This window comes from Salvelinus sp. IW2-2015, linkage group LG23 (assembly GCF_002910315.2).
Source record: "Salvelinus sp. IW2-2015 linkage group LG23, ASM291031v2, whole genome shotgun sequence".
Taxonomy (NCBI): Eukaryota; Metazoa; Chordata; class Actinopteri; order Salmoniformes; family Salmonidae; genus Salvelinus; species Salvelinus sp. IW2-2015.
In genome coordinates, this window is record NC_036863.1 from 7634231 (window position 1) to 7646243 (window position 12013).

Below are 12013 nucleotides of genomic sequence, written 5' to 3' on the forward strand. Positions count from 1 at the left end.
GTGCACCTTGTTCTGGGACAATAAAAGACCACTCTAAAATGTGCCGTTTTGTCACACAACAAAATGCCACAGATGTCTAAATTGTAGGAATTCTGATGTGTGTTGGAGCCTCGTTATTTTGTTCGATCATTACTGTATTTATTACAACATATCATTTTTGTTCAAGAAACCCTAATAATATTAATTAATACAGACAATCCATATTTGCATTTAGTTTGAGTTGTATTGTTGTAATTTGTAGGGAAGTTACAGGTTTGTTTTAATCAGAGGACAGAATATTATAGAATAGCCTCACAGGCAGTTTGATACTGGTGTTGGTTATTGGTTATTGGTTATATAGGTTGGTTATTTCTTATGAATGTCTATGCGTGTTTTGAGTGTGTGTCTCTTACCTTTTCAGTGTGTGAGAATGCTGAGGTGCAGTCTACAACAGTCACCTGCCCTGACTCCCCTAAACCTGTGGTTCTGCCTGAGCCAGCTACCCCCTCCTCAGTACCAGGACCATTACCAGGGGAAGGACCAGAGGTCGGGCCAGACAGGGGCCACGGTTGGTCCAATCTCCTGTCCCGGACCATGGGCCAGCGCCAGGGTCATTTCTACCACCCTGCTACACTGGCACTGGCATCCCGAGCCAAGGTAAACTTCCACTGCATTTCTATGAGACATTGGTGTCTATGAGATGTCTGTTGGTTGCTGTGAAACACAGTTATGTATAGGTAGATAGTCTCAGAATGCCATCCTTCCAAGTCGTGTTCATCACTCAGAGGAAACCTGGAAAACGTAGTGATATGCGGTAAAAGGACAAAACAACTCATGAAAAACAATGTTTGACTGAATGTGTCCTAGAGTCCCTTATCAAAGAGTTGACAGTAAATTGAAGCAGTGTCTGTGTCTTAACCTCCGCGTCCCTTTCTTCTCTCACTCAGCCCCGCCCCCGTGTCCCCCCCAGCTCGGGTGACTTCCTGTGTTCGGTGTGTCACAAGGTGTTTCCCCTGCAGCGCATGTTGACGCGCCACCTCAAGTGCCACAGCATGGTGAAGAGACACCCCTGCCGCTACTGTGGCAAGGGCTTCAACGACACCTTCGACCTCAAGAGGCACATGCGCACACACACAGGTGAGAGGCGTGAAAACACAGACACACACACTACTCCGTCTTAACCCCATCACACACTCTCCTCACCCTCTCTTCCCTCCCGCCAGGTATCCGTCCGTACCGTTGTGAGCTGTGTGACAAGGCCTTCACACAGCGCTGCTCCCTTGAATCCCACCTGAGGAAGATCCATGGCGTGCGCCAGCAGTACGCCTACCGCCAGCGCCGCTCCAAGATCTTTGTGTGCGAGGACTGTGGCTACACGTCCAACCGTCCCGAAGAGTACTTCCTCCACGTGCGCCAGTGCCACCCGGGCAGCCCCGCCCTGCGGCGCTACTACCGTCGCCAGGCACACGAGGGCACCAACAACGTGCCCGCCGAACACAAACTCAGTCCCTTCTTGATGTATCCCACTGGGTACTATGTGGGTTGATTTAAACTCCTAGGTGAAGATTTGCTAATAACATTCAAGTGTGCTAGTCGGTTTCTGCCTTAGTCAATTCCTTCATTGTAACCTTGCCACAGAGCAGAAACAGGCTAGTATCAACGCTAACACATCAATATTACAGTAAGGTGAATGGACAATATGTTTGGGGTTATGCCCCACCCAGTCAGTGCCTGGCCAGTAGGCCAAAATAACATTGAAAATCATCAGCATTGGTGTGGCTATTTTAAAAGCACCACCTCCTGGTGTCCACTTTAGGTAATGCAGAGAGATTAAGGAGAGGGTGTGTCTGGTCAATAGTCAACTACGGTCAATGTTGATTAAAGGTATGTTTTTGTGGAGTGGTGACTTATCGATGTGTCCTTTAAAATAAATTGTATACTTGGCACACAGGCCTGTCCCTCTCCTTGCCACCCATCCTCCCACCTGTACAGCTACAACCATCCCATGTTATATTGACTTGCTTATTTATTTGCATGGTGTATTGCTGCTGCATGTTTGACTTTTCATTATATTGTGTTTTAAAGATGTGACGCTTAAAATACCAAACAAATGTTCCAATCTCAGGATAAAGTACTTTTAATCCAAATTCCAATATATGGAATGGAATGTGCTACTGTATAATACTGTATGTTACCAGGGCTGTGTTCAGGAGGGTGCAACATTACAGACCCATCAGAAATACCTTGTATAGGACAATGATTGCCTATCAGCTTTCTATCTGAACGTTATACAACGTTACCAGGGCTGTGTTCAGGGAGGTGAAACGTTCAAAATGTTGCACATTTAAAACGTATCATGTTGAACATATATAATTGTATGTCCAGTAGAATTGGGAATCACTAACTCCATACATTATGTTTCTATCTGTAACATTTCACCTCACTGAACACAGCCCTGTTAAGAGGGTCACCTTGGAGGTGAAGATCCACGTCACTTGGGCCATGTCCCTAATACTATTGACCGAGGCCCATAGAAATATAGTTAGTTAAAAGTAGTGCACCATATAGGTAATAGGGTGCCATTTGGGACACATCGTATTCAAACATTTTGTTGCTTTATTTAACTAGGCAAGTCAGTTAAAAATAATCTTATTTTCCGTGACGGCCTACCCTGTATAGAGCCACAGTTAGAATTGACTTCTGGCGACAGCCCTCCATGGTGCTACCTTGTGTCATCACAAAAGCAATAAATGGAAATGATAGCTGCACTCCTCTAGGTTTTAGAACTATGGTGTGAGCCAATCTCATGCTTCTCTATAGCTTGGCCTTTCTACACTATAATAATCTTCATCTCTTTATTCAATAGTATCTGCTTTCTGCAATACTCTAAAGCAGGGTACGAGAGAGGTGCATGCTATGTAAACAAGAGCCTAAAGGATTTTAGTGTTTGCTTATCATTGTATGTCAACAACCATATTTCTCTGAGGCGCAGCCAGTTAAAACAGATTGTAGCTTAGGCACATATTTACTTATTGCAACACAGATCAGGGAAAAATGGTAACATCTGTACTCTAGAAGATCGAGCCAGTAAGCCATAACAATTACTAAATACTATAACAAGTTAGTTCAATATTGTGAGTTAGGAATGAGAAGTCTGAGTGAATCATTAATCCAAGATGGGTTTAGGGCACACAAACATTTTGCAACAAAACAAAAATGTGTTTGTTATTGGACAAGTTCAGGTTGTTCATCCCATTTGGTGCATAATGAACATGACCCAGGAACTGAATGTACAAATAGAAGGCTTTTCTGGGGGCTTGGAAGGACAGAATAAAATCAAATCTAACCGTCACAACTGCAACTTTTTAGATTTACCATCACAGCCATAATATTTTTTATGATCAATTATTCATAAATGATCTATGACATCACAATCAGCTGAGTACCTTTTATTCTACCCAGTTTATACAATACATCTGGATAGCATAGTTTACAGTATATCTAAGGTAACATAACATTCAAAAGTGTTAAGAGTCTTTTCATGCTGGTGAGTTGAATGTGACACCAGCACACCGGTCTTGTCTGCAGAGTAAAAGATCTGGACAAGTAATGAGAAGCCTTTCACTCCCCGCCAGCTGGGTTGTCAAGCCGCTTTTGTGGAAGATCATTGGTCAGAAGATCAAGAGCATGGGCTCTTAGTCTTGCTTAGCCAATGGGAAGGTGCGTTTAATTCTGGAGTAAGGTCCAAGCGAATCACAAAACACAAAGTCCCAGAGCACCCGTGTCCATGAGTCATGCTGTGGTAAATCATCATAGAACTCTGGAGCCATCTGTTTCACCTGGACAAAAGAGGGAGCGAGAGAAAGTTCATTTTAATTACAATGTGAAGGGATGAGAGTAAATAGCACAGCAATGAGAACTCAGAGGATGATAATCAATGGATCCATTATTAGTGAATAGACACAGTACACAGCCAATATTCACAAAGCATTTCAGTAAGTTCTGATCAGTTTGGCCTTTTAAATAAGAGATTACATGGACGGGACGGCTGATCCTAGATCAGCACTCCTACTCTATGAATACTGGCCCCTTATATGGCTAGTCTGTCTACTGAGGCAAAAAATATTTTAAAAATACACACACACCTCAATGATTAGCTGGGCCTGGCTCCCAAGTGGGTGGGCCCACAGGCGGCTGCGCCCCTGCCCAGTCATGTGAAATCTATAGATTAGGGCCTAAATTAATGCATTACAATGGACTGATTTCCTTCTATGAACTGTAACGCAGTAAAATCTTTGAAATTGTTGCATGATGCAGTTACATTTTTGTTCAGTATATCTTTATTTCATGACCCCAGGTAGAAGGGCCTAAACAAAGCTTACTCAGAGGGTGGGATACATGTTTTTTTAAGGCCATCTGTACAAAGAACTAGTATACAAATTACATTTGATTAGCTTGACCAGTGGGAGAGACCAGGGCATTTCAAGATGCCAATAGTTTGAGGAAAAGTGAGAGTCTGAAACATAAAACTTGTCAAACAGGTTGTGAAATATACCTGTACCCATAGTAACAAAAGTAATAAATGGGGTAAAACATAACAGGAGAACATTGTTCAAACACATTACCGCTTATGTATCCTGTCAGTGGTTTCATTTATGTATGAGCCACATGCCTGTAACCAGAAAACTAAAAAATGTCCACTCCTAACAAGAATGAAGTTCAAAACTTTGGTATAAGCTGTCAAACTACTATGTCATCAAGTCAGGATAGAACTAGACTAACCAGATGAGAGCTCCTCTTTCATAAGGAGGCTTACGTCACCCTGTCATTCTAGCATTTCTGTCTGCCTTTGTCTTGTCTAACTGTCATAACAGGACCGTCTGACAAGTAGGCCTACAAGTTATTAAACCATGTTCACATTGGCAGTTTGAAGTGACTCAAATAATAAAATAATAATTGCCTAGCCGATTCTGTTCATTTTCCTGCTGTCTGAACAGCCAAAAATCACATGGAATCTGATCAATTTCAAGCCACATTTCAAACCACCTAGCTTGTTAATTGTTTACAAACAAATTTGTGACTGTGCTACAACGCTAAAGAGCTAGCCAATAAGGACTTGTTTTGAAAGTTGGATCAGCTTATTCTTTGAAGCTTTAAAAGTTCTCTTACGATATGATTTTGAACATTCAGAGCAACTGGGAAACATCAATGGCTGGCATTGTTGTCACCTTAACTTCTGGGTGATATGAAGCACAAGCACCAATCAGCCTACACCATTGTGCACACACCCATCATTACCATCACTAACGTGGCCATGTCAGAAAATGACTGCTGTCTGAACACATAAATCCGATTTGGTCACTTGTAACTTTTTGTTTGGACAGTCGGTATTCCAAAACGTATTTGAAAAACAAAACTGATGAGCATTACGTTCTGCAGTGTGAACAAGGCTTTAGATACTGTATTGACAGAATAGGAACACCACTATGGCCAGGCAGCGAAACTGACATAGGGGTGGGCCAGCAGCATTCCTCCACAGTTAATGACTGAAACTCATATCTAGAGGCTCGTTGTGAGGCATCATGGGATTTGTTCCATAACTGCTATGGTTTTCTAACATTTTATGTTGCTTGAAGAAATAGTTCACCCAAAGTACAAAATGACTTATTTGTTCCCATAGCATATTATAACCAAAAAAAGTCTGAAAGATATTGTAAAGCTCAATGACCTGGTTCAAATGTTTTATTTTACTGTTATTAGCACAGCTGCAGGCAGTGGCTAGGTAAACGAGCCTTAAGCGTGGATTGCAGTCTCTCCTTGTCCATAGACTGCTTTCAAGGTAAGTATACAAATAAGTTACTTGGAGAGATTTTCTCCCTGAGCTGCTGACTATTATTGTCCACTCATACAGGAGTAATAAAGGTCTCCCACATTTTAAAAAACATTTGTCCTATTTACTCTGATTTATCAGGGGGTGCTACTTCCTGCCGCTATGCTAGGTGAGATGGTTTATTTGAAAATACATTAATCACAACCATAACTGCTTTATTGCTCCTTATAATCCAGTGATACTGTAAGCTAACAACTTCTCCACTTCTACAATCTCTACAAAGTTGTTTTGGGTGTCACCAGTCCCCCCTAATGACCGCTGTACACAAACAATACAGACCTTAGCTCCTATTCATAGTGTTAGCCACACACACAAAGCTAGTTAATTGCTCAGCGTTGTGCTTCCATCCATAACAGCAGTCAAGATGACACCATCTAGCCATTTATGTGTTCTGTTTCACCACACCACTGTAGTACCTTTTTCAGTATTCATTGTCCCTTTGATGTCAGTCTGTCAGCATTCCCCTTTGTCAGTGCTGATCTGGGATCAGTTTTGCTTTTTAGATCATATAAATAAGATTATATGGACAGGTGACTCTTAGTCCGAGTCTGAGACACTATGAATATGGGCCTTGAATCTTTCACAATTGTCAGTGGAATGCCAACAAGGTTTAGAGTTGAATGCCATGTGACTGGTATGATTCAGCGATCATTAGGGCCAGGGGTTTGCCCTAAACGGAATGATACTGAGGGCACATTAGTCAACAGAAAACTGTGGCTACATTTCACTATTGATATCCTACATCACCCACATCATAATTCACATCCAGACCAGGGTTACTTTGAAATCATTTCAAATACTTTATCTGTGCCCATTTGATGTGGTCTGGTTTATTAAACAAATAGAAAAGTAAAAACAAATGTCAAACCCTGCCCACCTGGCAAACTCAAGCAAACACTCAAAGTAACAAAGGATTTTAAGTATTTGAACCAAGTCTAGTTAATATCTTACAATCACCATCTTAAACAATCAGTCAGTTTATCCTTCATGAAAAGTGAGTTACCTGAGGGAGGCGGCTGCCGGGGATGCTGGGAAAGTCGTGGTGCTCCATGTGGTAGCCCACGTTAAAGGTGATATAGTTCAGCGGCCCGTAGTACGAGTACGTCTCGATCCCGCTCAGGTACATATAGTGTTCGGCGATAAAGTGCCCCGAGATCGGGTGCAGTCCCATGCACAACAGCGAACCTGCTATCAGGTAGACCAGAGGCTTAAGCCCCCAGAGGTACACTATGAAAGCGTTGAATGCTAGCTGTACCATTAAATTCAACAGCTCGAGCCTGCCTATAGGCTTGGGGTTCACCACCAGGGGACGAAGCGCGTAGAATAGCGGCTGCAGGAAGAGCCACAGGATCTTGCGGGCCGGGGAGCTGAAAAGATGAGCCTCCAGGTGGGTCGGGACGTCCACGTCGAGTCCGTGGCCACCCAGGTAACGGTGGTGGTCCACATGGTACTTCTTGAAGCTGATGGAGTAGGGCACGCCAATTGGTAGGTTGGCGAAGATGCCAAAAAGGCGGTTGCGCATAGCGTCCTTATTCCCAAAGGCCACATTGTGCGAGATGTCGTGGATGGCGAGCGTGAGGGAGTGGTTGATGCAACCACCGAACATGTAGGCCCAGAAGATGAGCCACTTCCAGCTGAGGTCGCGTACCAGGAAGCAGCAGAGCACCTGGGTTAGGACCATGGCTGTCACCACCCACTTGAGCTGGGGGTCAGGGCCCATCAAGGACTTGATCTCCGGGTGCTTGGCTATGGAGGGAGGAAAGGAGGGGGTGTGGGGAAAAAAACAAAAAAACAAATTGAGGTACAGTATTACTTCTACACTGGTCTCTCGTGACAGACTTAATATTATAATGCAGCTGATTTCAGAAGCTGATTTGGCAGATATAAATAGTTATTGATACCTTATTTATAGTGTTATGACATCTAAACAGGGCTGTTCAATTCCTCTCCTGGAGGGCCAAAACACTTCTGGTTTGTTTCTACCAGTCAGTTAATTGCACTCACCTGGTTTCTAGGACCAGAAATTAGTCCCTTATAAGAAAAGAATGAAAACCAGATGTGCTTTGCCCCTCCAGGACCGACATCGAAGGGACAGCAGTGGAGAATGTGGAAAGTTGTGTACGCCAAGGAACTTGTCACAGACAAACTGAAATGGTTCACTCAGAGTGTGGTGAAGGCGCAACAGCGCCTCTTCAACCTGAGGAGGCTGAAGAAATTTGGCTTGTCACCTAAATCCCTGACAAACTTTTACAGATGCACAATCGAGAACATCCTGTCGGGCTGTATCACAGCCTGGTACGGCAACTGCACCGCCCTCAACCGCAAGGCTCTCCAGAGGGTGGTGTGGTCTGCACAACGCATCACCGGGGGCAACCTACCTGCCCTCCATGACACTTACAGCACCCAATGTCACAGGAAGGCCAAAAAGATCATCAAGGATATCAATCACCTGAGCCACTGCCTGTTCACCCCGCTACCATCCAGAAGGCGAGGTCAGTACAGGTGCATCAAAATTGGGACCGAGAGACAGAAGCCATTTTTCAACCAAGGCCATCAGACTGCTAAACAGCAATCACTAACTCAGAGGCTGCTACCTACATTGGAGGCCCAATCACTGGCCACTTTATTAAATGGATCACTAGTCACTTTATACAATGCCACTAATAATGATTACATATCTTACATTACTCATGTATATATTGTATTTTATACCATCTATTGCACCTTGCCTACGCCGCTCGGCCATCGCTCATCCATATACTAAGACCGATTATGATTTTTCAACACCGATACCGATTATTGGAGGACCAAAAAAAGCCGATACCGATTAAATCGGACGATTTTTATATATATTTGTAATAATGACAATTACAACAATACTGAATGAACACTTATTTTAACTAAATATAATACATAAATAAACATTTATTTAGTCTCAAATAAATAATAAAACATGTTCAATTTGGTTTAAATAATGCAAAAACAGTGTTGGAGAAGAAAGTAGAAGTGCAATATAAGCTAACGTTTAAGATACTTGCTCAGAACATGAGAACATATGAAAGCTGGTGGTTCCTTTTAACATCATCTTCAATATTCCCAGTTAAGAAGTTTTAGGTTGCAGTTATTATAGGAACTTATAAGACTCTCTCTGAGAGTTGTATTTCATATACCTTTGACTATTGGATGTTCTTAAAGCCACAGTAGTATTGCCAGCCTAATCTCGGGAGTTGATAGGCTTTAAGTCATACAGCGCTGTGCTTCAAGCATTGCGAAGAGCTGCTGGCAAACGCAGGAAAGTGCTGTTTGAATGAATGCTTACGAGCCTGCTGCTGCCTACCACCGCTCAGTCAGATTGCTCTATTAAATATCAAATCAGACTTAATTATAATATAATAAACACAGAAATACAAGCCTTAGGTCATTAATATGGTCAAATCCCCAAAATATCATTTCGAAAACAAAGCACTTTTCTTTCAGTGAAATACAGAACCGTTCCATATTTTATCAAACGGGTGGCATCCAGAAATATAAATATTGCTGTTACAATGCAAACCCTTCAATGTTATGTCATAATTATGTAAAATTCTAGCAAATTAATTATGGTCTTTGTTAGGAAGAACTGGTCTTCACAGTTTGCAACGAGCCAGGCGGCCCAAACTGCTGTATATACCCTGACTCTGCTTGCACAGAAAGCAAGAGAAGTGACACAATTTCCCTAATTAATATTGCCTGCTAACATAAATTTATTTTAACTAAATATGCAGGCTTTTAAAAATATACTTGTATATTGATTTTAAGAAAGGCATTGATGTTTATGGTCAGGTACATTGGTGCAACAGTGCTTTTTTAGCGAATGCGCTTGTTAAATCACCCGTTCGGCAAAGTAGGCTGTGATTCGATGATAAATTAACAGGCACCGCATTGATTATTTGCAACGCAGGACAAGCTAGTTAAACTAGTAATATTGTCAACCATGTGTAGTTAACGAGTGATTATGTTAAGAATTATCGTTTTCTTATAAGAAAAGTTTAATGCTAGCTAGCAACTTACATTGGCTCCTTGCTGCACTCGCGTAACAGGTGGTCAGCCTGCCACACAGTCTCTCCGTGGAGTGCAATGTAATCAGTGCCCAAAAATGCCGATTACCGGTTATAAAAACTTGAAATCAGCCATGCAGATTAATAGGTCGACCGCTAATACTTACATGTACATATTCTCATTCACCCCATTAGATTTTTGTGCATTAGGTACTTGTTGGGGAATTATTGGATATTACTGCACTGTCGGAACAAGAAGCACAAGCATTTCGCGACACTCGCATTAACATCTGCTAACCATGTGTGTGACAAATAAAATTGGATTTGGACATTGAACAGCCCTTTGACTTCTGGCTGGCCCCAGTCCACCTGGTCATGCTGCTGCTCCAGTTTCAACTGTTCTGCCTGCGGCAATGAAACCCTGACCTGTTCACCGGACGTGCTACCTTGTCCTGGACCTGCTGTTTTCGACTCTCCCTACTGCACCTACTGTCTCGACCTCTGAATGCTTGTCTATGAAAAGCAAACTGTCGTTTACTCCTGAGGTGCTGATCTGTTGCACTTGCTACAACCACTGATTATTATTTGACCCTGCTGGTCATCGATGAACCTTTCAACATCTTGAAGAACAATCTGGCCTTAAATGGCCATGTACTCTTAGAATCTCCACCCGGCACAGCCTGAAGAGGACTGGCCACCCCTCAGAGCCTGGTTCCTCTCTAGGTTTCTCCCTAGGTTCCTGCATTTCTAGGGAGTTTTTCCATGGCCACTGTGCTTCTACATCACTTGCTTGTTGGGGGTTTTAGGCTGGGTTTCTGTATAAGCACTTTGTGACATCTGCTGATGTATTTATAAAGCCCTTTTTACAAATACATTTTATTGGAGGATTAAATAGTGCATTTAAAATCAGAGTAATCTCAGACACACTGGCCAACAGAATCATACAATTACTTAAATCTGTCCATTGGGCTAAACTCACATCAAAATTATGGGACTGCAATTTAGGAAATAAACTTAAAGCTACCTAAYAGTATGAATATTTGTCTGTGTAGTGCCTCGGAGCAAGATGGCCAAAATCTTTAAAATAAGAAGCTCCCATTCGAAAGTAGTATCGGCATTTCCTCACCTTGAACCCAAGTTTCCCACTACTTGGCAAGGAAAACTTGTCTTACCTGTCAAACAGGTGGTTACACCTGTTTCAGTCTTGGCTAGATCCTGTGCCTCTAAGACAATATTTACAAGACTATAGATAACAGGAGGAATACACGAGTAGTAGTATGTCATGTCCCAAGAAATCAAAATACCTGAACCTATAGTTTATCAGTCAAGTGGTCATTGATGTAGGATGTGAATGCTGGTGATCACTCTCGTCACCATTGCATGGGAACGGCATCTTTCTGGCGGTACAACATGATCAGGCTTCATTGAATTAAGAGTAAATCAGTGAAAACAATGGTTAAAGAAAAGGTAATGAATTAARAGTTAATATATTAGAGACTATGTAAAGGCTTATCCATATTGTGAGATGTATATAGCCTAGTTAAACAGTATGGCTAAGCCTAAGGAAGCAGCTGTTGGATTTTACAGGAGTAAGCAAGCATTTATGCCATTCGACAAGACAACAAAATGACATTCCTTTGGCCAATATATTTTGAGCAGTAGGCGATTGATACGGACGTCAGACAATAGGCTGCTTACCTAATATCTGCTTCCTCCGACTACAGTGCGGTTGCTCCGTATATACCCACTCGAAGTCATCCCTCGTTACCGTGTTCCCCATCTCTTGCTCGCGGTAGGACTATCTGCCAGTTCCCCGAGCTGTTATCACAAAAAAACGGAGTAGAGGCACACAATCCGCCTGTACAAGAAGGCGGGGGGAAATGAAGAGGAAATACCCAAGTTGCTCTTACCGAACACCCCCGTAGGCTATTAGGCCATACAGATAGACTGCGACACGCCTAATTAAGTGGGCGCACTTTCACGACAGTTGGTTAAACAGGTAAATGCCAAAATAGTGGAAACATTTGAGTAAATGAGGGATACAAAGTATATTGAAAGCAGATGCTTCCAAACAGGTGTGGTTCCTGAGTTAATTAAGAAATTAACA

At 42.4% G+C, this 12013-nt stretch overlaps 2 protein-coding genes across 3 annotated transcripts; one reads left to right on the plus strand and one right to left on the minus strand.

The window, feature by feature from the left end:
* The first annotated feature begins 745 nt into the window (after nt 1-745).
* On the plus strand, nt 746-2093 carry LOC111951040 (transcription factor Ovo-like 2). Its single transcript, XM_023969012.2, has 2 exons — nt 746-1116; nt 1203-2093. Exons 1-2 carry the CDS (start codon nt 1002-1004, stop codon nt 1523-1525), a joined length of 438 nt encoding a protein of 145 aa, XP_023824780.1. The 5' UTR covers nt 746-1001; the 3' UTR covers nt 1526-2093.
* An 892-nt stretch (nt 2094-2985) lies between these two features.
* Nucleotides 2986-12013, minus strand: LOC111951039 (sphingolipid delta(4)-desaturase/C4-monooxygenase DES2). Of its 2 annotated transcripts, XM_023969011.2 has the most exons (4): nt 11817-12013; nt 11605-11724; nt 6873-7615; nt 2986-3818 (listed from the first exon to the last, which is right to left on the minus strand). In XM_023969011.2, the coding sequence occupies exons 2-4, from the start codon at nt 11684-11686 to the stop codon at nt 3675-3677; spliced, it is 969 nt and encodes a 322-aa protein (XP_023824779.1). In that variant the 5' UTR covers nt 11687-11724; nt 11817-12013; the 3' UTR covers nt 2986-3674. The 2 variants fall into 2 exon arrangements, with proteins under 2 accessions (XP_023824779.1, XP_070290442.1); XM_070434341.1 differs by having other exon boundaries at nt 11605-12013.